This window comes from Panthera pardus, unplaced genomic scaffold, assembly GCF_024362965.1.
Source record: "Panthera pardus isolate Hobbes unplaced genomic scaffold, ASM2436296v1 HiC_scaffold_10, whole genome shotgun sequence".
Lineage (NCBI taxonomy): Eukaryota > Metazoa > Chordata > Mammalia > Carnivora > Felidae > Panthera > Panthera pardus.
In genome coordinates this window covers 72,066,243-72,093,171 of record NW_026526655.1, presented here as the reverse complement: position 1 = coordinate 72,093,171, position 26,929 = coordinate 72,066,243, and the positions used below count along the sequence as shown (strand labels likewise).

At 36.7% G+C, this 26,929-nt stretch overlaps 1 protein-coding gene across 9 annotated transcripts in view; it reads left to right on the top strand.

Moving 5' to 3' along the window:
- Nucleotides 1–26,929, top strand: part of MARCHF7 (membrane associated ring-CH-type finger 7) — a 60,089-nt gene that overhangs the window by 5,019 nt on the left and 28,141 nt on the right. For 8 of the 9 annotated variants that reach the window (XR_002082089.2, XR_002082101.2, XR_002082100.2 and 5 more), the window contains exon 2: nt 15,029–15,193. The exons of the other annotated variant lie outside the window; for it this stretch is intronic. Coding sequence is in view for 5 of the 8 variants with exons in the window: in XM_019457405.2 (XP_019312950.1) it covers nt 15,041–15,193 (153 nt within the window). In the remaining 3 variants the exon portion in view is untranslated. The remainder of the gene's footprint in view (nt 1–15,028; nt 15,194–26,929) is intronic. 9 annotated transcript variants of the gene reach the window in all.

The following is a 26,929-nucleotide window of genomic DNA, read 5'->3' as shown; positions in this document are numbered from 1 at the left end:
GGAGACTGTTGATTGGTATGTGGAAGTTTATTGTCTCTAGTATATGTTTGAAATTTTTTATAGTAAAAATTTTAAAGCATACTCAGGTGTTCTAAATGTTTTGTGGAGTGATTTTAACCTTATTTTCTACTTTAGTAATTACTAGAATAGTACTTTAATTTTTTTTTATTTTCTTTTGTGGTTAGTAGATACTAAAGAGGGTAGACCAGTAGTGCTGCAATTTAGGGAATTATTCTTAGGAGTTCTCTAGAGTTTATTATATTTAAAAAAGAAACATGTCTTTCATTTTTAAATAATTGCTTCCCATAATTACAAAAGGAAGAGCAGGTACATTAAAGAAATTTCGAAAACTAAATATAAAGAAAACAAAATCCAGTTAGAGATAACAGGAAAAAATGTTAATAATGCTTATTTTTCCCAATATTTATGTACATACTCCAGTGGGCAAAGTGTATTTCTTCATCCTGTAGCAGTTATCCTCCTGTAATAAATCCGCATGACACTAAAAGTCTAACTGTGTTAAAAACAAAGTTCAAGTAATGAAATAGCCAACAGAATGTCTACAAAGCTGTATGAAAATCTTTTAAAGACGATGGCATTGCTCAATAATAGGGAGTATTTGCTGAATACATATTATGTCCAGCAAAGTTCACAATATACCTTTGAAGTTGGTACTATTATTATCCCCATTTTGTAGGTAAAGAATTAAACATTAGAGAAATTAAGCTTAGAGTCGCACCAAGGACAGACCTCATAGCTTGCATTCTTAACTGTCTTTTTTTTTTTTTTTTTTTTTTTTTTTTTTAATGTTTATTTCTTGAGAGAGAGCGAGTTGGGGGTGGAAGCATAGAGTGAGACAGAATCTGGAGCTCAAATATGGGCTCAAACTCAGAATCCATGAGATCGTGACCTGAGCCAAAATTAAGAGTCAGATACTTAACCAACTGAGCCACCCAGAGGCCCCTTAACTACCATATTTCTGCAAATAGTTAGAAATTGGCTTTTATACTAAAAATTGGGCAATGCTTAATTTATTGTGCTTAGCCTCAGGTTCCTATTTATTTCTATCTTAATTAGTATCTTAATCTTGATTTCTGAAAGGAAAAGTCTTAGGTGTGGGCTGTACTTTGTTGATATAGATCAGGCTGGGGCCTTTATGTTAGTCTGGTTATTTGGTTTTTGACTACTTGGTGATTTTTTTTTTTTTTAATTTTTTTTAACGTTTATTTATTTTTGAGACAGAGAGAGACAGAGCATGAACGGGGGAGGGTCAGAGAGAGGGAGACACAGAATCTGAAACAGGCTCCAGGCTCTGAGCTGTCAGCACAGAGCCCGACGCGGGGCTCGAACTCACGGACCGCGAGATCATGACCTGAGCCGAAGTCGGCCGCCTAACCAACTGAGCCACCCAGGCACCCCAAACTTGGTGATTTTTGACAGATCCTGAACAGACTGTTAACATAATCTTAAGAGTGGTGACAAAGAATACATGCTATTTAAGAGATTCCTTTATAGGCAGAATCAGTGAAAAACTATAACATTATGCTATCATTTCTCTGATCTTAGGAATTAGTAAGTTTTCCAACTTTGGTAACCAAAAATCCAAGCCCTGCTTGGTAAACAATTTGTGGTAGTGCTCAAAGAAAACTTTATGTTAAGTAGGGTAATAGGTAGGACTCCTTTGGTCTTAAGTGTTTTCCTATACTGCCTGAAGCTTTTCAGTTTACTTTTTCATAGTGCCCCAAATTCTACTTATTAGACATAATTAGTGGAGGCAAGCACTTAGGCTTACCATGTAGAAGGTACAGTGAAATCAAAGGGCAGGGAGATAGCCTATGTGTATGAGGAAAAGTAAGTAGATCAGTGTGTAAGTGATTTAAAATCTCTTATCACCCCAGGCTGCTGTCCTGTGTTTTCAAAACTATTTCCAATGTGCTTCTAGATCTCTTACATATATTTCAGGCTACTCATTTCTTTAAAACTCAGCTTGTGTTTTTTGTTTTTTTTTTTTTGTCTACCACTCCCAGCTCCCTGCCAAAAAAGAAAAATATGTTTGTTTTTCATCATTCTGAATAATCTCTCTCATTCCCCCCGCCCCCCATAGAATTCTTTTCTATTTGATGTATTGAATATGCCTTCTATCCATTTACTTTTGGATCCTCTTTAATTTGCCTTGGAGCCAGTATGTTTCTTTCTGATAACTTGTCCTTAATTGGGGAGAAACTTGTGTGTGTGGGGGGGGTGTTTGTTTTTAGCTGATGGTATTTCAAAATCTTCAGTAGCTCCCGAGCCTGTAGTCCATAGTATTAGATTGTGCTCCCTTATTCCACAAAGGTATTAAAATTAATTACTTTCAGTATTATAAGAAATGCAGGAAGATGTTTATGTGTTTATTAAGACTAGGCAAAACTAGACAGAGTTTTGTTGGGTTACTAATTGTTTCATCTTTGAAAGTTCTGTTTGTCAGGAACATAATTTATGGGGTCCTAAGAGAAAAATAATATACAAATTACTAGTGGTAAAAGCTTCAAAACTATCATTTTTTTTTTTAATGTTTATTTTTGAGAGAGAGCACGTGTATGTGCACAGGGGACAGGCAGAGACAGAGGGAGACAGAATTTGTAGCAGACTCCAGACTCTGAGCTAATAGCACAGAGCCTGATGTGGGGCTTGAACCCATGAACTGGGAGATCATGACCTGAGCCAAAGTCGGACACTTAACCCACTGAGCCATCCAGGCTCCCCGAAAACCATTGTATTGTTAAAGTACGAACTCCTGAGCAGAGAACACAAGGTTGCCTTTACAGTATGGATATAACCTGTTTTATGAATTCCCTTTAGCACCCTTTCTGTTCATCTCTCCCATACCATCCCTTTCACTCTGGCACTCAGATCATTTTCTATTTTCCAGTTCTTCAACATGCTTTAGCATTTTTATGCATCCTCCTTTTTCTATTATTCTTCAAAGGTCAAGACAGACGTTCCCTTTTCTGAAGTCTTTCTCATCTGGAACTTTTGTTTATTTCCAATCAGTGCTCCCATGGCATTTTCAGGTTTTTGTTGTTTTTAAGCAGAATTTTTAGTGAGCATAATATGTTCAGTTTAAGCATAATTTTCAGTGAGTATTGATGTAATTGCTAATTATTCTAGTTGATATCTGCTGGGCTTTCTGACTCTAATCCTTTGTCACTTTTGAAACACTTTCAGCCAGTATCTCCAATTTTTTTTTCTCTGTCCTGGTCCTTTCCTTCTGTAATTCCACCTAAACATATGGTAGACTTCCTTAGTCTTCTTTTAGTATCTTTGAAGCCCTCTCTTCTATATTTACCACCATCTGTTTTTCTCTGCTTCATGCTTGATAATTTTCTTCTAGCCTATTTTCCAGTTCCCTAGTTTTTAGTTTTGCTTAGTTTACTGTTAAATGCATCAGTTTTCCACTTTGCTAACATTGGAGCCATATTCATCTGGTTCTGCCCGACTCTCTTATCTCCTAGCGGTGGGTTGATTCTTTTTTCCCTTGTATTTTTGTGTGTCTTATAACTTTTGTTTAAATGCCAAACATTGTAAGTAAAAGAAGAGACTGAAATAAATAATATTTAAGCCTGAATGTGGACATTGGACATAATCCACTTTTGTCAGACAGTGTGATGGGTTGTGTTGGTTTAGTCTGTAGTTGGGTCAGGTTTGAAATTTATTATCACTTTATTTACCTTTAGAGTACTCCAGTAGTAGACTGTCACTACATAGTGCTTAGTGTGAGGCCTTGGATACTAGAGGATATAAGTTTTCTTTCAGTAGCCTCAACTTCCTTCAGGCCCTGCACATCTAGCATTAAGGGGTCTCAATTTGTTACAACTCTCTCAGCAGTAAGCTACCTTTCTTATTTGGAACAAAGCTTGGGGCAAAAGGAAGTGTACTTAGTTCTGTACATCTTTCTCTAATCTTAGGCAAGCTCTCTGTGCCTGGTCCTCAGATTTCTGTCCTTCTTGCTGCCTTCTAGAGTGTAGAGTGCATGCAAAACTCTGCCATCTCCCCTACCCCACCCCAAAAGCAACTGATCTCTGCCTTGTATTGATGGAGGATCTTGGGCAAGCAGGTTTCATAGTCTTTCTGTAGTAGCTACATACAGACCACAGCTTTGTATCAGTTTAGAATCTGTGCTGGAAGTGGGTTTCATACCCTTTATTAGCAACAGCCACTCGCACCTTGTACTCCTGCAGGATCTGGAGCATGGACAAGCTTCTTCAAGTTCTCCTTTTCTTTTCTTTTCTTAAACATAGGCAGGTCGTGGATCGTCATGCTGCAGAGAGTAAGACTTTCCAGTCTCCTGTCTGTCCTCATTCTTTGTTATGAGCACTCAGTGGAGGCCTGTGTAAAAGACTTACCTTGTATTGAGGCTCCCAGAGTTATTAAAGTGTCTTACACTAACAAATATTTGTCTTTGTGTATTTAAGAATTTGATAAATTTTGGCTGTTACCAGCCTTTTTTTTTTCCAATATATGAAATTTATTGTCAAATTGGTTTCCATACAACACCCAGTGCTCATCCCAAAAGGTGCCCTCCTCAATACCCATCACCCACTCTCCCCTCCCTCCCACCCCCCATCAATCCTCAGTTTGTTCTCAGTTTTTAAGAGTCTCTTATGCTTTGGCTCTCTCCCACTCTAATCTCTTTTTTTTTTTTTCCTTCCCCTCCCCCATGGGTTTCCGCCAAGTTTCTCAGGATCCACATAAGAGTGAAAGCATATGGTATCTGTCCCTCTCTGTATGACTTATTTCACTTAGCATAACACTCTCCAGTTCCACCCACGTTGCTACAAAGGGCCATATTTCATTCTTTCTCATTGCCACGTAGTACTCCATTGTGTATATAAACCACAATTTCTTTATCCATTCATCAGTTGATGGACATTTAGGCTCTTTCCATAATTTGGCTATTATTGAGAGTGCTGCTATAAACATTGGGGTACAAGTGCCCCTATGCATCAGTACTCCTGTATCCCTTGGGTAAATTCCTAGCAGTGCTATTGTGTTACCAGCTTTTTTGATGGCCTCCTTTGTTTTATTTCTTTTGGAGGGGCTCACCATTCTTTGTATTTCAATTCGTCTGTTTGCCTTGTAGCCTCAGCTTTGGTGGACTCAAGAAAAATGATTTTATAGATTATCTGGCTCATTCTTGATATGTTAGGTGTTGGAATGATGGTCTCTTGTGGCTTTCCATGAAGCAGTGGGGTGACACTTAATCCCAATTTTATTTGATTAGTTTGACTTTTCTTGACAATATTCAAGCAGAGGGGTGCCTGGATATCTCAGTTGGTTAAGTGTCAGACTCTTGATTTCAGGTCAGGTCATGAACTCAAGGTTCGTGGCATCGAGCCTTGTGTCAGGCACATGCTGATATCATGGAGCCTGCTTGGGATTCTCTCTCCACCTGCCCCCTCCCCCCAAATAAATAAACTTTATTAAAAAATAAACAGAAAAGTTGGGAGACTAGTGAAATTAATATGTGTACAACCATGCCTTGTGCATATCCTGGGCTTTGATTTCTTCCACAAGAGTGGTAAAATGAAAATTTAAATTTTGGGGAATTTACAAATGCTCCCAGGGGCAGAAGTAGCTTCTGTATCTTCATATCTCTTAGAGTCCCATTTCCCCTTCATTGTTGACCTAGTAATTCCTTATTTTGTCAACCTTTCATTGCTCTTAAGAGGATGCTCTTTATATTTCAGTCTAATATTTTTCATTGTTTTGAGGGAAGATTGCTTTGAATAATCTATCAAGAACGTATGATTCTCTTCCATAGCATTTTGTATATTTTTGGTATTTGTATTTTATTGGAGTTATTTATGTATTTATTTATTTTTATTCTATTCACTCCCTGTACCCCTTAAGTATGAGTTCAGGAGATAGTTTTTTTTTTATATTTTGAGAATTTAGCACCCCACCTGGCATATTGAAAGTACTCAGGGAAAAAAAAGTACTCTAAAAAAAAATTCTTTTTTTACATTTATTTTTGAGAGACAGAGCACAAGTGGGGGAGGGGCAGAAAGGAGACACAGAATCCGAAGCAGGCTCCAGGCTCTGAGCTGTTAGCACAGAGCCCAATCTGGGGCCTGAACTCAAAAACTGTGAGATCATGACCTGAGCCAAAGTCGGACGCTCAACCGACTGAGCCACCCAGGCGCCCCAGTAGTCAGTAACTTTTAAAAGTTGAATGAACTGGAACTAGGAATTTTTTTTTTAAGGTAGTAATTGGAAATTAACTGGAAACAGTAGGTTAGAGTTCTGGATGCTGAGCCAAAGAGTTTAGGCTTTTCTTTTTAAGGTATTAAAAAAAAGTTTGGTTGGAAATGGTGTATTACTAGTAGAATGAAATACAAAAGAAGGTGTGTGGATTAATGATGAGTTTGCTTTAGACAGATCTTAGTATGGTATTTTTAGAGACTAACTTTGTTGGTTTACCCAGAGTACCCTTGATGTCCAAGTAAAGTCTTGCTGGTAAACATTGTAAAATTCAATTTTAATTTGTTTGTATTCCAGTGTTGTGAGAAAATTTTTCAGTTGCATTTAACATGTGATTATGAGATCTTGATAATTTGCAGATAACATCAAGGTGCAGAATTACAGAATTTTGCATGTCAGGTGATGACATGGAATTCTTTTAGGCTTTTTATCTGAACTAAGAGAAGGTGTAAGGAATTATTTTTGCCACAGAATAGATTTGAATTGTGCTGTTTATAGGTAGAAAACACATTTTTTTTTTAAATCTAAAGATCTTTTAAAATGTTCAGGTCACTGGAAAACATGAACTTGTTTTAAAGAGCTCTTCAGAGAGTTTCTTAGGAAACCTAGCAGAATGATATTATCTACAAAAAAAATAATCAATTTTTCTAGTAGCTAACAAGTTACAGGTTTATGAGATGAATGTACTATATAAATTGTGGAGTTGATATGAACACCTGTATTCCACTCCTGTTGCTTATGTCAGTCATTATTAAAATGCCTCAAGGTGAGGGTACACTTAACAGGGTAAAATCACAACTAATTAGGTAAACTAGCAGTTAAATATCTGCTCCAGAGAATCTTCACCTAAGAGACCTCTGATTTCCAAAGTTGAAAAGTTCAATAAAGTAAAACTCTCAAATTGATCAAAAGATTTTTGTGGCTCGTTTCCTTCTTTCTGCATTCAAACCAAGTCTGGAGAATGGAAAATCAGCCCCTTGGAGCTAGCAGTGCTTCAGCTTACTAGTCAAATATGGTGATAAGGAACATGAACACATAATGTGGGTAGACCCGTGATGCCTAGGACTTGCATGGGGCTTAAAGAGAGTATAAATTGTGTTGTGGAAGTTTCATAGTAGTCATCAGTACTATATGCAACTTGAGTAGGAAGGTATTCCAGATAGTTACATACCCCTTCCGCTCACGCTCATGCTCTGCTCTCCTGACTTCACTTATAAAACAGGAGTTCAAGGATGAAATTATCAAGAATTTCAGTGTGTCAGCATCAGAGCTTTCAGGGTCCTATACTTGTGCAAAGGTGTCTCACACCTTGGTGATATGTTTATTTTATTACCATACAGAAAGAGAGCTGTGTAACTCTGGAATCAAATCTAAAGAAATTTAGATTTAAAGGCATAATAGTGTTAGAAAAACCTGAGAAACTATTACACTGACACATGAACTTTATTGTGCTGTACTCTTTAAGTTTTGGTTAAAGCTTCAAATACTTTTTTCCGATAGTCCATTCTTGTTTACACCTTTATTTTATAGCACTTAACAACAATTTAAGTTATATGGTTATTTATGTGGTTTGTTTTCTACCTGTCTACAACATCTTCTTAGTCACTATCTCAGTGTTCATACTCAATGTTATCCTCTGACCGCATACCTTTGTTTAGTGTTAATTAATGTGCCTAGCACACACACTAAGCATCTAGGCTTGAAAAGATGCCTCCATAATACTTTGTATATGGTCTGGTAGCAGTCCACATTGTAGGTGGTCTGGTAGAAGTCTTCCAAGGACCTGCACATTTTATTTTTTTCTACAGTTTTTTTGTGCTTTCAACCTACATCTTATGCAACCAAGTTATGTAAGTTTTCTGGTAACACCTACATTGTCAGAATTCAATCAATTTATATAGAGGAGTTGCCAAAAATAGTTTTATGCAGTATAAATTATATATCTCAGAGGACTCTGCCTCTTTGCCTTCTCCCGAGAGGTTTGTTTTGAGCAGATTTCCTACTAGGTTAGTTTCATTCTGCAAGTAAGTCTGCAAGTAAGATTGGTATAAATACAAAGTAACTATAAGGTATGATTAAGAAGCATAATTGTTAAAGAACTGGCTGCAGGCCTGTATCTTTTAAAACAAAATTTGTGTCTCTATACTTATCACAAATATATCCCTTGTTTAGTATTTTTAAGACTTCTTAATTAAATGATAAATCTGGTACTTGTTAAATCATTTATGGGTTTTTGAATGTCTGTATTTAACCAGTGATATTCTTACTACTAATGCAAACCTTTTTTAAAGGTCAAATTCATAATCCTCTTTAATAAAAAAAATTTTTGTATAGTATATTATAAATGGTTTATAAAAAACTGAAGGTAGAAAAGATTTGTTAGGTGACTGTATGCTTTATCATCCAAACCAGGCCACTTTTAAGAGACAAACCAAGGACTATTAATAGTTGTCTTGGGATAATGAGCACAAATTAGGACTTTTCTGGCCATGCCAGGCAAACCAGGAAATATGGTCATCCTACTTAAAAGGAGAGAAGTCTTTTGCCCCACCCTTCATTCCCAGTCTCTTTCCAAAGGCACTGACCCTCAACTTTTTAGCTGTTCTAGAATTTATCTTCATATTTCTAAATAATGTGTTTATACTATTTAATAATTTTTCACTATTATATGTATTTTTCCTATTCACCCTTGTCTTCTCCAATCACCTGTATTCCACAGCATGTTTGTAGCAAAATTATTGATTCAGTAGTTTATGTTTACATTATTATAACTATGTAAATTTTAAGGTTCACTTTGCCAAACACCCCCTTTTTTGAAAAATAACTTTTCCTAACAGAAAACTAATTTGCCATTTGTTCTTTGTGCTCAGCATTTTTTTCCCAATTTTTTTTTTAAGTTATGTATTTATTTGGGGGTGGGGGGACAAAGGGAAAGGGGGAGAGAGAATCCCCAAGCAAGCTCAGCGCTGTCAACCCAGCTCCATCTCAGGAGCTATGAGATGATCTGAACCAAAATCAAGAGTCGGAGCCACCCAGGCGCCCCTCCCAATTTTATAATGGTCTCTGACACATGCCAAAATAGTTTCCTTATGATTTCCTCCACCCCCCTTAGAACTTTGCTTTCATTATCTGGGATCCTGCTCCAGTCTGGATTAGCTGTTCCCTGTGCTTCCTATATATCTTTGGAACTGTTTCCTGTGTTCTGTGTCTGGAGTTTCTTTTACTTAAGTTTCCTGGGTTCCATGTCTGTTTCTTTACACTCTCATTTTTCTTTTCTTTTTTTAAAAAAAAAATTTTTTTTTTAACGTTTATTTTTAATTTTGGGACAGAGAGAGACAGAGCATGAACGGGGGAGGGGCAGAGAGAGAGGGAGACACAGAATCGGAAGCAGGCTCCAGGCTCTGAGCCATCAGCCCAGAGCCCGACGCGGGGCTTGAACTCACGAACCGCGAGACCGTGACCTGAGCTGAAGTCGGACGCTCAACCGACTGAGCCACGCAGGCGCCCCTACACTCTCATTTTTCTAGGATATGTTCTTCATTTAGCTTCCTTTGACTTTTTTTCTTGTTTTTTTTTTTTTCTTTATCTTGTTTTAAAGATCTTGAATGTCTGAAAATGTGTCCTATTCGCCACCTTACACTTAGTTGCTAGATGGGAATTCAAGGCTAAACCTTTTTTTCAGTACTACAGGCAATTGCTTAATTGTCTTAAGTGTTTTTAAAGTTGTAATTAAGAAGCCAGTAGGGGGTCTTCCCTTCATTTCTCGTGTTCTCAAATTTCAAGATGATAAATTGTGATTAGTGTTGGTCTTTTTTTCTTTGATCCTGCTGGGTAATCTAGAGCCCTTTCAATGTGGAGATTTATATCTTTAAATTAATAGAAAGGTTCCTATTTCTTTGGTAATTTTTCTTCTCTTTTCACCATGGTTAAAGTCAGATAGTAATTTGCCTGGTTAATTCTCTTAATTTAAGGTTGTATTTTCTACTTCTAAGAGGATTTCTCAATTTATTCTTAATAGTTATATTGAATTTAGATGAATGTATCACATTTTTTAAAAAGCATATCCCATTTTAAATGGGCCACACAAGATTTTTATTATCATCTGATTGCTTTCTTAAGGACTTATTTAATGAATAGATGTCTTTTGATCCCTTTGAGGAGGGTAGTTATCTCTTTAAATTTTCTTTAAGTTCCTTTTTTTTTTTTTTTTTTTTTTTTTTTTTACTCTGGTCTTTCTTTCAAATTGGAGGATTTCTTTGGACACTTACTTAGTGATCCTTATTGTTACTGTTTGAAGGAAACACTAAAACTGTTTAGAGAGACGCCTGAGTAGCTCCATTGGTTAAGCATCCAACTCTTGTTTTAGCTCAGGTCATGATCTCAGGGTTGTAAGATAGAGTCCAGATTAGGCTCTGCGCTGGGCATGGAGTCTGCCTAAGATTCTTTCTGTCCCTTTCCCTCTGCCACTCCCTCACTCCAAAAAAAAAAAAAACTGATTAGAAACTCTTGGTGACTAGTAGACTTTGCTGTGGAGTAGGATGTTTATGTGGCAAACTAGCTTTGTAACCGGGGGCAGTCCAAATGTCAGTGTCCAGAAATCTTACTCCTCTGGTGTTTTGTTTGGTGATCCAACAGTAAAAATGCCTTAATTTTATGGCAATATTGTAGAAATAGGACCAGAAAAAAGTTTTCAGGTCTCCGTATTGAACATGTATAGATTTTGTTTTATTTTTTTTACATTTACCCCTGTAAAGATGATTGTATGCTTAAGTGAGGTGGATTGCCTGTGAAATCCTTATTCTGAAGAAGCCTTATTCTGACTTTTGGAAGAATGAAGCTAGGGGAAGAATTTGGAGTTTTACCGTTCCAGCTAAAGATTTTAATTCAGCTCACTTTCAACCCCATGCATCTTTTTTTATGGTACTTTTCAGGTCTTGGTTCTTTTTAGTGTGCTAAGGCCAAATGTTTTGTTTTTAGTTTCTATCTCTTTCTAAGTACCTAGGGTATAGTTTTATCTTCTCTGCTTAATTATTATACCTCTCCTTCTCCTCTAGATTTTCCAAATACACACTGAAATCTATTGCTTTCAGGGCACCTAGGTGGCTCAGTTGGTTAAGCCTCCAACTTCGGCTCAGGTCACGATCTTAACAGTTGGTGAGTTCAAGCCCCACATTGGACTCTGTGCTGACAGTTCAGAGCCAGGAACCTGCTTCAGATTCTGTGTCTGTCTGTCTGTCTGTCTGTCTCTCTCTCTCTCTCTCTCTCTGCCCCTCCCCCGCTCTGTCTCTCAAAAGTAAATAAACATTAAAAAAAATTTAAAAAAAGATCTCTTGCTTTGTGTGGCCCCCTTGCTGTTCTTTTTTCATGGTTAAAGCCTTTGGTTTCAATTATTGTCTTATAAAGGTTTTGGAAAGAGGGGCAAATAGATGCATAAGGATAACCTGTCATTTTTTTTAATAGTTATTTATTTTTGAAAGAGAGAGAGAATGTGTGAGCAAGGGAGGGGTAAAGAGAGAGGGAGACACAGAATCTGAAGCAGGCTCCAGGCTCTGAGCTGTCAGCACAGAGCCTGATGTGGCGCTCGAACTCACAAACCTTGAGATCATGACCTGAGCCAAAGTGCAGGCTTAACCTACTGAGCCATCCAGGCGCCCCTAGGATAACCTGTCATGTTTTAACAGAAAGTTCAAAACTGACCTTTTTTGATAAGCTTTCTTTGATCTAATCATATCTCAGTATAATTTTTTACTGTGGTTTCTCATTAGCTAGATATTCTTAGTGGAATGATTTTAATTGATCATGCATTTGTGTTTTCATGTTTGTTGTATATTTCCTACTGTTTTTTCCTCTTCATCTTTTCTGTTACCGCCTCATACCATGTTTTTAAAGTAAATATGATCAGCAAAGGAAATTTCTTTTGTAGTATTTTTTTCTGTGTGCTGTTACCTTTTATTTTATTTTATTTTTATTTTTTAATTTAATTTGTTTTATTTAAAAAAATTTTTTTTAACATTTATTTATTTTTGAGAGACAGAGCATGAGCAGGGGAGGGGCAGAGAGAAAGGGAGACACAGAATCCGAAGTAGGCTCCAGGCTCCGAGCTGTCAGCACAGAGCCCGATGCGGGGCTTGAACTCACAAACTGTGAGTTCATGACCTGAGCCGAAGTCGGACGCTTAACTGACTGAGCCACCCAGGCTCCCCTTAATTTTATTTTTTTAAAATTTACATCCAAATTAGCATATAGTGCAACAATGATTTCAGGAGTAGATTCCTTAGTGCCCCTTACCCATTTAGCCCATCCCCCCTCCTACACCCACCCTCCCAATCCTCTGTTCTCCATATTTATGAGTCTCTTATGCTTTGTCCCCCTCCCTGTTTTTATATTATTGTTTCCCTTCCCTATGTTCATCTGTTTGGTCTCTTAAAGTCCTCCTATGAGTGAAGTCATATGATTTTTGTGTTTCTCTAATTTCACTTAGCATAATACCCTCCAGTTCCATCCATGTAGTTGCAAATGGCAAGATTTCATTCTTTTTGATTGCCGAGTAATACTCCATTGTATATGTATATATAGCACATCTTTATCCATTCATCCATCGATGGATATTTGGGCTCTTTCCATACTTTGGCTATTGTTGATAGTTCTTTTGTAGTAACTTTTAAGGTAGAAAGTTGTGATTGATCCAAGGTAGGTAAGTTAATAAGGTTACATGCCAAAAATAAATTAGGTATTTTTACTTTAAATGTTTAAATTTGAATATTTTGGTAAAGCAAATTCTTTAAATACAAGCAGCATGCCAGGAAAGTGAAGTGCATCTGTTTGTAGTTGCTTTAATTTCAATCCATTACCAGAACAATAAGGGAATTTTTGACATTGAAAGTGAGGGAAAAGTTGAGATTATTATTTCTTTTTTATTTGCGACTTTCTTTTGCCCTTCTCTTCTTTCTCCTCTCAAGACTGGTGGTTTCTCAGTTATCCAGTGGCCTCATTTCTAAATGAGGATTTAGATTTCTAAATCCTTTCCCCAGAAAATTTTTAAAGTTTATTAATTTTATAAAAATAATGTGAGGGGCGCCTGGGTGGCTCAGTCAGTTAAGCATCCAACTTTGGCTTGGGTCATGATCTCATGGTTCGTGGGTTTGAGCCCCACATCAAGCTCTGTACTGACTGCCCAGAGCCTGGAGCCTGCTTCAGATTCTATGTCTCCCTCCCTCTCTACCCTTCCCTTGCTCACACTGTATCTCTCTCTCTCTCTCTCTCTCTCTCTCTCTCTCTCAAAAATAAATATTAAAAAATATGTTTGGAAGTCTTTATAGCAGTACTACTTGTAATAGCCTAGAACTGGAACTGATTCAGTGTTCATCCACAGTAGAATAGGAAAATAAATTACGTGTATTGGTATAGTAAAATACCGTACAATCCAATTAAAGTGAACTTACAACAACTACATACAGCGACACAAATGACTCTCACAAATACAATATTAAGCAAATAAAACCAGACATAGAAGAGTACATGTTGTATGTTTCTGTTCATATAGACACAGGTGTCCACCTCTGTCCAAAAGTAGAGCATTTCTGTGAAACTGTTTGTAAGCTGAAATTGGTGTAAAGAGAAGAAGCAAATACCATTAGTTTATGTGGGAAAACTATTGAATGTTCCCAGCCCAAAAAATAACCTCTTGTTGCCAGACTTTTCTGGCACCTTAGGCCGCCTCTTGTTAATGGTTGCATAAAATACATTGAGGTAAAGCACAGAAACTCATAGACACAGTTTAAAGTTATGGGAACTTGATGCCAAGGCCAGGAATGTAGTTCCTGGGAAAGGAGGTTGGTGTTGTCACTTGCTACTCAGTACACATTGCCTCTATAATGGCTTGCTGCAAAACAAATACTGAATGTTTTTTTTTCACTTTTCACCTTTTTTTGTTTTTGAGAGAGAGTGTGCCTGTGTGCATGCATCACAGGAGAGGGAGAGAATCCCACCCAGGCTCCACCCCAATACAGAGCACAATACAGGGTTTGATCTCAGGACCCTGAAATCATGACCTGAGCCAAAATCAAGAGTCAGATGTGTATCCAACTGAGCCACCCAGGTACCTCATTGCCTTCTTTTTATAAAAGCAAAAATTCTCTTTGGATTTCTTCTGGTTAGTGAAAACAGGTGAAGTAGCATAACATAGACTTTTGAAAAGTAGGAGATACCTGCATAGTTAAAAGATCATGCATAGCTGTTGGGACTCTTGGTGTAGGTTAAGGAATATTTAGTAAAGAAAATTTAGAAGTTATTCTCATTTTTGAAAAATCCTACAAATTTGTGTAGGATTCTATAGAGAGAAATTACTAAGGAAAAGAGCCCAAGCTTTGGCAACAACCTGAGTTCCTCATCCCACTTTTATCAGCTTGCTTCGTTTTATGGGCAATAGGAAGCCTTTGATGGACTTTAGATTCCTGCCTTGTAGAAGAAGAGTTTTGATAGTCTCATAATTCCCCATGCCTGATACAGTTAATTTGCATGGTTAATTCTTGATTTGAGTTGATGATTACGCCTGGGTGGCTTAGTCAGTTAAACATCTGACTCTTTATTTTGGCTCAGGTCATAATCTCAGGGTCGTAAGATCAAGCTCCTCATCAGGCTCAGGGTGGAGCCTGCTTGGGATTTTCTTTCTCCCACTCCCTTTGCCCTTCACTGCCCACCCCCCTCCCCTCCCCAAGAAAGAAAGAAAGAACCTAAGATTTCCATGATTTTCCAAAGACAATTAATCAAAATTTACATTTTGCAGGAAACTTTAAGAATGGAGTCTAAACCTTCAAGGATCCCAAGAAGAATTTCTGTTCAACCATCCGGCTCTTTAAGTGCTAGGATGATGTCTGGAAGCAGAGGAAATAGTTTAAATGATACCTATCACTCAAGAGACTCTTCATTTAGACTGGATTCTGAATATCAGGTAACAACTTAGAATATATGTATACAGTCTCTTTTTCAAAATCTCCTGGGGCCACATGTTTTTTAGATTTTAGAAAAGTGTAATTTTAAGATCTTCAGCTGGATCTGAGACATCCTGTAATAAAACCCATTAATATATCTGCAGGAAAGTGAATGACCATTTACACCAAGTATTAAAAACTCAGTGTTTTTCCAGCTTTGTGGACTTCAGAATTATGAAGAAGACATTGTGGTTTGGGGCACCTGGATGGCTCAATCAGTTGAGCATCCAACTCTTGATTTTGGCTCAGGTCATGATCCCAGGTCATGGGTGGGATCGAGTCCTGGGTTGGGCTCCTGTGCTGAGCAAGGAGCCTGCTTAAGATTCTCTCTTCCTCTGCTCCTCTCCCCTTCTCATATGCCTGCCCTTGTGTCCGCCCCCTCAAAAAAAATAAAGGCGGCCTTGATGCTCTTATGTAAAATAATTTTACTGTATTTCAAAGACTTGGAAACCTGTTTACTTAGAAACATAAGTATCATTTAAATGTAAGTTTAACTTGTCAATGTGGATGACTTGGTCAAAGGACCAAAAACTACATCCTTTCTTTAACATTATATTATGAATTCATCTGACTTTTCTCTGCATGTATGCAAAGCAGTGGTGGAATAAAGAATTTTTTTTTTAATGTTTATTTTTGCAGGAGAGAGAGACAGAGTGTGAGCGGGGGAGGGGCAGAGAGGGAGATACAGAATCTGAAACTGGGTCGAGACTCAGCTGCCAGCACAAAGCTGTGCGCAGGGCTTGAACTCACAAACTGTGTGATCATGACCTGAGCCAAAGTCAGATGCTTAACCAACTGAGCCACCCAGGCACCCCTGATTGTTAAGTGTTTTTATTTCACAGTATGGCTTTTAAATATTTTGATTTTATTAGTAGGTGATTGTTAACAGACTGTCTTTTAGACGAACTTTAGGGTTTTATTTTTATGGTTAGTTAGGAGTTTGCAGATTCATTATCTACATAAACCTACATAAGCTACTCTTATGTAGTTAATTTTCCTTTAGATTGACAGCAGAGTTTTGAAAGGGCTTATTAGTGATATAAACACAGTAGTTGTAGTATAAAACAGTATAAATTTCAAAAGCCATGATTTCTAGGTTTAATGCAATTTATATGGCTGATCTTTCAAATTTAAATTTATTGCATTATTGTCTGAACAGCTAATGAAATCATAAGTGATGTGCAAAAGTCTGTTTGGGTAACTAGAATCTAAAAATCCTTTAGTGAGAATTTCCATTTAAGTTATTTAAAAATATGTATACCATGTGATGTGTATTATATGAGAGAGTCTCATTTTAAAATATTTCTACATAGTAATAAGCATTTTATAAAATATTCCGAGAAAGACTGAAGTAAAATATTTCTTTAAAGTGCCTAATCTATTACATACTTCCTCACTTTTTACGAACTATTTACTTACTCTTATTTTATTTGTGTTTTTAAAGTTTATTTTTGAGAGAGCACAAGTGAGGGAGGGGCAGAGAGAGAGAATTCCAAGCAGGCTCTTGCAGTGTCAGCATGGAGCCTGTTGCAGGGCCCAAACCCATGAACCACAAGATCATGACTTGAGCCAAAATTGGATGCTTCACCAACTGAGCCACCCAGTCACCCTTATTTTATCTTTTAATGTTTGTTTTTTCATTTTGAGAGAGAAAGGGGGGGGGGGGGGGGAAGCTAGCACCACCCATGAGCCGGGGAGGGAGAGAATCCCAAGCAGGCTCTACATTGTCATTGTATAGCCCGATGCAGGTCTTGATCTCAGGAACTGTAAGATCATTACCCGAGCCAAAATCAAGAGTCAGGCACTCAACTGACTGAGCCACCTAGGCACCCCAACTTAGTCTCATTTTAAATGTTGGTTGATAATGTATTTTTTTATTCTGTTGCTAGACAAAAAGGACACTTGCCCAGAGGTGCAGAATTGTATATTTTCATTCTATAGAAAAGTTCTGGGTTAAATGATTGTTACTGATTAAGAGCACAGATTTGTTTTTTTTCCAATTTTTCATATAGCTTGTTAGTAAGGAACAAAGACTCTGAAACCATACTGTATTGCCTGGATTGGAGTCCTGTTCTGTTATTTGCTAGCTGTGTCAACCTAGGCAAGTTACTTTACATTGTTCTTTCTTATTTTCCATATCAGTCAGTTGGGTTATTAGTGTTAGGTGAATTATTACACTGAATGAGAATAGTGCTTGCCACATGATAAACACTATGTAAGTGTTAGCTGCTACATTTGTTTTCATTATAATTGTCATAGCTAATTATATTAAGTGTAAAGTCTTAACTACATTTAGAAAATTTATTGACAACCACTTTAAAACATATTTACAATACTATTCCTTCTGGCTTTTTCTTCTTTTTCTTAATGTCCTACTAGATTACTCTAAAAGTCTCAGTTTTCATGGTGGAAGTTCAACAAATGCAAGCGTGAAAAATCACTTATATCTTTCATTGATTGTTAATAAGATAAATCAGCTTTGGAGTTTTTCTTAATGTTTTTCAATCGCTTTAAGTGGCATCCATTTTTTTCTAATGGATTATAGGAACATTTCCAGTCTTAAATCAACTACTCCTAGCCTGCTTTGCTCTTTAGCTTTGATTTAGAAACTGAAATTTCTGTGTTCTTGTGTAAGTTATTTTTTATCTGGGTTTCTTCTGTAAAATGGTGGTAATAGCTTTTCACACAGTTATTACTAGGATTAAGTGAAAGAAATAACACATTAAAGCACTTACAACAACTGTGGCTGGAGCTTAGGGTTCAAATGTTTCCATTTTATAATGATTATTGTTTCCATTTTATGATGATGTTTGTGATTGTTACTGTATTCATTATTTCCTGGCTTTATTTTGGTTTAAATAGATAATACCCTTAAGGTACAGTGTAATATGTTACCAGAATATTTAAATTACATATTATATATTTAGTTTTATATAATCTTAATATTACTCAACAAAATGTTTACATTTACATTCCCTTTAAATATCAAAGGGAATATTTTTAAAAATGACTCCTGTTTTCTCACACCTGTTTGCAACCTAGCATTCCATTCCCCTTATCTCAGACACTTGGTAAAGCTGAAGCTTCAAAAAGATAGGCATGATAGATCAATTTCAGTTACATTACAGACTAAATAATAGGGAAACACCTTATATAGTGCTTAACATTTTATAGAATAATGTTTCCTTTTAACTTTATTTACGTAGGGTGGATACTTGTGTCATTTCATGCATAAAGATCTGCAATCTGGAAAGAGAAGTGGTTTCCCCAGTCACATGATTAGGATAGTGTACCTAAAAATCTAAGACTTAGGGATAGCATTGTTTCTTTGGGAAAATATAGATTCTAAGTTCCAAACAATTGATTTTCTCAAGATCTTTTGGTTTTCAGCCATTTGTAAGCTGGGCTTCCTCTCTTACAAATCTTGCTGAAATTTTTGTTACTTCATCTTGAAGTTTTTGTTAACAATTTGAATGATCATCTTATTTCTTTGGTAACAGTTAAGTAGAATTTTAAATATTTTTGAAAAAATATAATTCCTATAATTCATATTGTAATAAGAATTTGGTAGTATTTTGTAATATGTAATAATTATTTCACATACATTTCTTTTTTTATTTTATTTTTATTTATTTTGAAAGAGAAAGCAGGTATGTGATCGGGGGGGGGGGGGGCAGGGCAAGAGAGATGGGGGGAGAGAGAGAATCCTAAGCAGGCTTCATGCTGTCAGCAAGGAGATGAACATAGGGCTTGATCCCATAAACCATGAGATGATGACCTGAGCTGAAACTGAGTCCAACACTTATCCAACTGAGCTACCCAGGAGCCTCAGTTTTACGTATATTTCTATAACTCAATTTAAGTGACCATAATCCCACTACACTTTCTCTCTTCTACTTTGAGATTACTTTTATTTTTTCATTTTTATTTTTTTTTAATTTTTTAAAATTTTTATTTTTTTAATTTATATACAAGTTACTTAGTCTATAGTGCTATAATGATTTCGAGTAGATTCTAGTGATTCATCCCCTGTAACATCCAGCTTTGAGATTACTTTTAATGTGAAACGATAAAATGAGAGGCTTTCTGTTTACATATTTTCTAGTTTGTAGATCAATTTAGAGAGCTCAGTACCATTTGCATATTTTGCATACTATGTTATCTCAAGAATTAAAAGAATGGTCATTAATATGTGTTTATGTACTACAGGGTTCACTTCCAGAGAACTAAATGCATGCAAGTATGCATATAATCAGTCAAGAAAATGAAAATAGTTTTAAAATGGAATCAGGAAAAATACAGATAAAATACTGAAAGTGGATCAAAGTTGTAACACTGCAGGCATTTGTAAGTCCTGTAGTGTTTTAATGTTAAACTTGGACTCTTGTTTTGGGCTTCAGAAAGGTCACAGGGAAATACAGTCAGCTTTCAGCTTTTAAGGTGTTTTGTTCATAAGGACAAGTAACCAATTCCTCAAAGCAATGCTTGGCAATTTGGTTTGGAAGGGGACCGTGAATAATACAGTGGACCACGTCTTTAGTGTTCATATTATTAGTATATTCCTAGTTTAGTCAAGTTGTTTCATGGTAAACCTAAGCATTAGCAAAGGATGTGATGCTACAGTACAGCTCAGTGAAATCACTTCCATAAAGGGACAACAGAGTGATCTAAATACCAGTTTTCTGGTAGTCTTCATATAGGTATTGGGGAATTTTGAGTGATCAGTGGACTCCAAATCCTTTTTTGTATTCTGTAAGATTTCTTACCTGGATTTATCATAAAGTTGGGCATGAATTAGTTCATAAATCTTAAAATCATCTAATGTCTTTTTTATGAAAATTGAAGACTACTCATTCGGAATACAAACTGGAATGTAAGATTTCACATTAGTGTGGCAATGTATACTCTTAACACATGAATATTTAGAAGCGGTCAAAGTTCCAAGTTGTTACTTATGGCTGAGATAATTTTGGTCTGGAAATTTTTCAAAGCAGGAATTAGCAGTCATCCCAGTCATAGCATTGATTCATGGAAATAATGAGCCAAGGAAGAGCATTTCATTCTGGACTTGGCTCTGGTACAGTGCATTAAATGATTAAGCATTGTCCAGTGGATGACACTGATTGTATTTGCAGCAATTGTTAATGTTCTTTTTTTCAAGAATAACTTCTTTGAGGTATAGGTCACATAGCATATGACTCACTCATTTAAAGTATACAATTGGGTGGTTTTTATTTTTTAATTTTTTTCTAATGTTTATTTTTAATTTTGAGAGAAGAGACAGAGCATGAGCTGGAGAGGGGCAGAGAGGGAGAGACAGAATCCAAAGCAGGCTCCAGGCTCTGAGCTGTCGGTACAGAGTCCGATGCAGGGTTTGAAACCACAAACCGTGAAATCATCACCAGAGCTGAAGTTGTACGCTTAACCAACTGAGCCACCCAGGCACCCCTACAATTTTGTGGTTTTTAGTATATTTGCAGAGTTGTGCAAATCATCACCACAATCAATTGTAGAACCTTTTTATCTCCTTAGGGAAAAAACCCAGATTCTTTAGCTATCACTGCACTGCCCTTCCTCCTCAGCACTAAGCAACCACTGGTCTACTTTCTGTCTCTGTAGATTTCCTTATTTTGGACTTTCATTTACAGAAATAGAAGCATATGCTATGGTATTTTGTATTAGCTTTCACTTAGCATGCCTTTAAGGTTCATCTGCGTTGTGGCGTATATCAGTACCTCATTCCTTTTTTATGAATGAGCAATATTCCGTTGAATTGGATATACTTTTTTTATGGATAAATAATACTCCATTGTGTGGATATGTCACATTTTGTTTATCCATTCATCTATTCACTGATGGACATTTGTGTTTTCATGTTTTGGCTATTATGAATAATGGTGCCATAAATATTCATGTACAGTTTTTGTACAGACTTACGGTTTCAGTTACCTTGGGTATATACCTGAGAGTGGAATTGTTCAGTCATATGGTATAACTCTGTTCAATTTTTTGAGGAGCTGCCAGACTATTTTCCAAACCAGCTGGACCATTTTATATTCCTACCAGCAATTAAGTATGGGGTTCTGATCTTGCTACATCTTTGCCTACACACTTATCTTACATTTTGATTCTAGCCATCCTATCCTGTGTGAAGTATCCTATTGCAGCTTTGATTTAGATTTCCTTGATGACTCTTGATGTTTAGTATCTTTTGCTAATTATAATTAGCTACTTTAATATCTTTGAAGAAACATCTATTCAGATCCTGTGCTCATTGTTTACTTGGGTTATTTGTTGCTTTATTATTGAGTGGTAAAAGTTTTTTATTTTCAATTCCACTTTTTTATTACTAGCATATGGGAAAGTGATCAAGTTTTTTTTTTTTTCATATTAATCGTGTGTTCTACAACCTTACTGTAATCCTTTTTTCGTTCCACAAGGTATTTTTTTGTTATTGTTGATTCTGTAAGATTTTCCACATTGAGGGTGTCATCTTCAAATAAAGATACTTTTATGTCTTCCTTCCCAATCTGTACATTTCATTTCCTTTTCTTGCCTTATTGCACTACTTAAAACTTCTAGTGCACTGTTAGGAAAGAGTGGTGTAAAGAAGAACCAACTAAGCCCAAAGTTAAAAGGGTAGAAATTAAAAAGATTAGTAAAAAATAGAGACTAAAAAGACAATAGAAAAAATAAGTGAAACTAAGAGCTGTTTGGGGTTTTTTTTGTTTTGTTTTTTAAAGTTAGACAGAATAGACTAACCTTTGGCTGGGCTCACCAAGAGAAAAAGAGGTCTCAAAATCAGAAATAAATGGTACCAAAAAATACAAAGGATCATAAGGGACAACTATGAACAATTATATGCCAAAAACTGGACAACCTATAGAAATAAATTTGTGGTAACACATAACCCACTAAGGCTGAATCATAAAGAAATAGAAAATCTGAACAGATCAATAATGAGTAAGGAGATTGACTCAGTAATCAAAACCTCCCAACAAATGAAAGTCCAGGATCAGATCACTTCACTTGTACAAATTTTACCAAACTTCTCAAACTTTCAAAAAAACAGTAAGATTCCCAATTTACTTTATGGGGCCAACATTACCCTAACACCAAAACCAAACATGAATACTATAATAAAAGAAATATGCCAGTATCCCTGGTGAACACGCATGTAAAATCCTCAATAAAATATTAGCAAACCAAATTCAATAATACATTAAGAAGATCCTACACCATGGTCAAGTGGGGTTTATCCCTAGGATATAAGGATGGTTCAACATCCACATATCAGTCAATGTGATATTCCACATTAACAAAATGAGGGCTAAAAATCATATCATCTCAGATGCACGAAAAGTGTTTGACAAAATTCAGCATGCATTTATGATAAAAACTCAGCAAAATGGGTATAGAGAGAATGTAACATGGTAAAGACCATATATGACAAGCCTACAGGGAACATCATACTCCATGGTGAAAAGCTGAAAGCTTTTCCTCTAAGATCAAACTAGAGACAGGAAGCCTACTCTTTATCACTTTTGTTCAACATAGCATTGGCAGCTCTAGCCAGTGTGTAGTTGGTCAAGAAAGAGAAATAAAAGGCTTTCGCATCAAAAGAGAACGTGTAAAACTGCCTCCTTTTTCTAGATAACATAATACTTAGAGAAACCCTAAAGACTCCACCAGAAAATTGTTAGAACTAACTTAAAAATTCAGTAGAGCTGTGTGATACAAAGTCAGTACAAAAATCAGTTGCATTTCTATAACAAACTATTAGAGAAATTAAGGAAACAGTCCTATTTGCAACTGCATCAAAAAGTAAAATACCTACAGGGGATTAATTTGAGCAAGGGGGTGAATGTTGTATACTTGAAATTATGAGACATTGATTAATGAAAGAAGTTGAAAAAGACACAGATAAATGGAAAGCTATCCTGTGCCCTTGGGTTGAAAGCATTAATGTTGTTAAAATGCCCATACTGCTTTGGGTGCCTGGGTGGCTCAGTCAACTGAGTGTCTGACTCTTGATTTTGGCCCAGGTCATGATCTCACAGTTTGTGAGATTGAGCCCCGTGTCAGGCTCTGTGCTGACAGCGCGGAGCCTGCTTGGGATTCTGTCTGCCTCCCCACCCTCCCCCTTCTCTTTCTCAAAAATAAATAATCATTGAAAGAAAAAATCCCATACTCCCCAAAAGAGTCTACAGATTGGGTGTAGTTTCTACCAAAATTCCAGTGGTATTTTTCATAGAAATAACAGTCTTAAAGTTTGGTATCTCAAAAGGCCCCAATAGCTAAAGCAATATTGAGAAAGAATAATGAAACTGGAGGCATTGTGTTCCTTGATTTCAAACTAGATTACAATCCTAAGACTAATCAAAACACTATGATATTGGCGTAAAAAGCAGTTAAATCAGTGGAGCACTGTAAAGAGTCCAGAAATAAACCCACGCATATATGGTCAATTAATGGACCACAGTGGAGCCAAGAATGTGCAGTGTGGAATGTAAAGTCTCTTCAATAAATTGTGTTGGGAAAACGGGAAAGCCATATGTAAAGGAATTAAAATGAGCCACTATCTTACACAATACACAAAATCAAGTTAATGGATTAAAGAATTGAATGATAGATCTGAATCCATAAAACTAGAAGAAAATATAGACTGTAAGATCCTTGACAGGGGACTTGGCAATTTTTTGGATTTCACACCAAAAGCAAAGGCAGCCAAAACAATAGTAAACAAGTGGGACTGCATCATATTAAAAAGCTTCTGCATAGCAAAGGAAATCATCAAAACAAAATGATAAGGCAGTCTACCAAACAGGAGAAAATATTTGCAAATGATATACCTTATAAGGGGTTAACCTCAAATGTATAAAGAAATTTTCATACAACTCTGTAGCAAACAAAAGAACTGTTTAAAAAATTGGCAGAGGATCTGAATGGACATTTTCGCAAAAAGGACACATTAATGGCCAATAGGTACATTGAACAGGTATTCAACATCACTTATTAGAGAAGACAATGACCTATCACCTCAAGAATAGCTAGACAAGAATTAGCAAGTGTTGGCTAGGGTATGGAGAAAAGAAAACCCTTGTGCACTATTGGTGGAAATGTAAATTGGTGTAATCACTATCACAGACATGATGAAGGTTCCTCCAGAAATTAAAATCAACTACCATATGATCTAACATTTCTACTTCTGTGTATTTATCTGAAAGAAAGGCATTAATTCAAAAAGATAAGTACACCTCATGTTAATTGAGCATTATTTACAGTATCCAAGACATGGAAACAAGTGTCCATTGATGGATGAATGGGTGAAGTAAATGTTGTGTGTATATTTACGGTAGAATATAATTCAGCCATAGAAATTAAAAATATCCTACGATTTGCAACAGCATGGTGGCATTGTGCCAAAGTGAAATATGTCAGGCAGAAACAAATCCCTAATTAGATCTCACTTCTATATGGAATCTAAAGAAAATTCTGAATTTATGGGTGCAGAGAACAAATTGGTGATTGCCAGAGTCTGGGAGGTAGGGTTGGGCAAAGTGGGTGAAGGTGGCCAAAAGGTATAAATTTCCAGTTATAAAATAGTCCTCAGGATATAATGGGCAGTATATTGACTATAGTTAATAATACCAGGGGGTATATTTGAAAATTGGTGAGAGAGTAGATCTTAGAAGTTCTCAGTCACAAGGGTAGAAATTTTATCACTGTGTTGTAGTAGATGTTGACTAGAATGACTGTATTTATCATTATGATACACAGAGAATCATGTGAGACATCTGAAACTAATGTTATATGGCAGTTACATCTAAGGTTTGTTTGTTTTTTTTCTTAAGAGGATATAAAAAGATAAGCAGTGCTGAGGGGTAAATCTTTGCCTTATACCTGATGTTAGGGGGCCTTGGGTTTTCCAACCCAATTCCAAAGTGGGAGAGGGTGGGATCCCTCACACAACCCACATAATTCTTGGACACCATTGGTGTGTCTAAGAATTCAGTTCCATTCTAACACTTATCTATTTGGAGATAGGATCAGATTTCCACAGATTAGTGAAAATCCTGCAAGACTGCCTTCTACCCACTCCCCCACTTTAGATGCCAGTCACAGGCTACAGATTGTAGGTTCTATCAACATCCACCAGAGCTTTTAGGTTTTAGATTTTTTTTTTTTTTTTTTTTTGCTTTTTTATTTTATTTATTTTGAGTGAGGGAGAGCAGGGGAGGGGCAGAGAGGGAGAGACAGGATCCCAAGCAGACTCCATGCTCTCAGCAAAGAGCCTGATGTGGGGGCTTGAACTCCCAAAATGTGAGGTCATCACCTGAATTGAAATCAAGAGTTGGACGCTTAACTCACAGAGCCACCCAGGTGCCCCCCATCTTAAGTTTTTTATTTGCTAGAGTGGCTCACAGAAGTCAAGGGAATTCTTTTATGTTTACCGGTTTGTTAAATAATATGAGTAAGATGAAGAGATAAATAGGGTAACGGATGGGGAAAAGGTGCAGAGCTTCTGTAAGCCCTCTGCAGGCATGCCACTCTACTGCATCTCCACATGTTCACCAATCTAGAAGCTGTCTGAACCAAGTTCTTTTCGGTTTTTATGGAGGCGTCATTACATAGTCATAATTACCTAAGCTATTTGCTATTATATACTTAAACCTTCACCGTTCTCTCTGGAGGTTGGGGAGTGACGTAGGACTGAAAGTGTAATCCACATTATCACAGAGGACATTCTTGCCTTATTTGTACAGTGTTACTAGTCTCAGGTATACAACATAATGATTCAACAGTTCTGTAGATTACTCCATGCTTATCAAGATAAGTGTACTCGTGGGGCACCTGGGTGACTCAGTCGAGCGTCCGACTTTGGCTCAGGTCATGATCTTGCTGCTGTTCGTGGGTTCAAGCCCCACGTTGGGCTCTGTGCTGACAGCTCGGAGCCTGGAGCCTGCTTCGGATTCTGTGTCTCCCTCTCTCTGCCCCTTCCCCACTCATGCTCTGTCTGTCTCGGTCTCTGAAAGATGAATAAACGTTAAAAAAAAAAAAATTAAAAGATAAGTGTACTCTTGATCCCCTTTTGTTTTTTAAATTCTACATGAGTGAAATCATATAGTTGTCTTTCTCTGACTGACTTATTTCACTTAGTCTGCTCATGTTGTTAGAAATGGCAAGCTCTCATTCTTTTTTATGGTTAATAGTCCCCTGTATGTATGTATGTATGTATGGGTGTATGTATATATACACCACATCTCTATTGATGGACACTTGGGTTGCTTCTGTATCTTAACAATTGTAAATAATGGTACAGTAAATATAGAGGTGCATACATTTTTTTTTTTAATATATGAAATTTATTGTCAAATTGGTTTCCATACAACACCCAGTGCTCATCCCAAAAGGTGCCCTCCTCAATACCCATCACCTACCCTCCCCTCCCTCCCACCGCCCATCAACCCTCAGTTTGTTCTCAGTTTTTAACAGTCTCTTATGCTTTGGCTCTCTCCCACTCTAACTCTTTTTTTTTTTTTTCTTCCTTCCCGTCCCCCATGGGTTTCTGTTAAGTTTCTCAGGATCCACGTTAAGAGTGAAACCATATGGTATCTGTCTTTCTCTGTATGGCTTATTTCACTTAGCATCACACTCTCCAGTTCCATCCATGTTGCTACAAAAGGCCATATTTC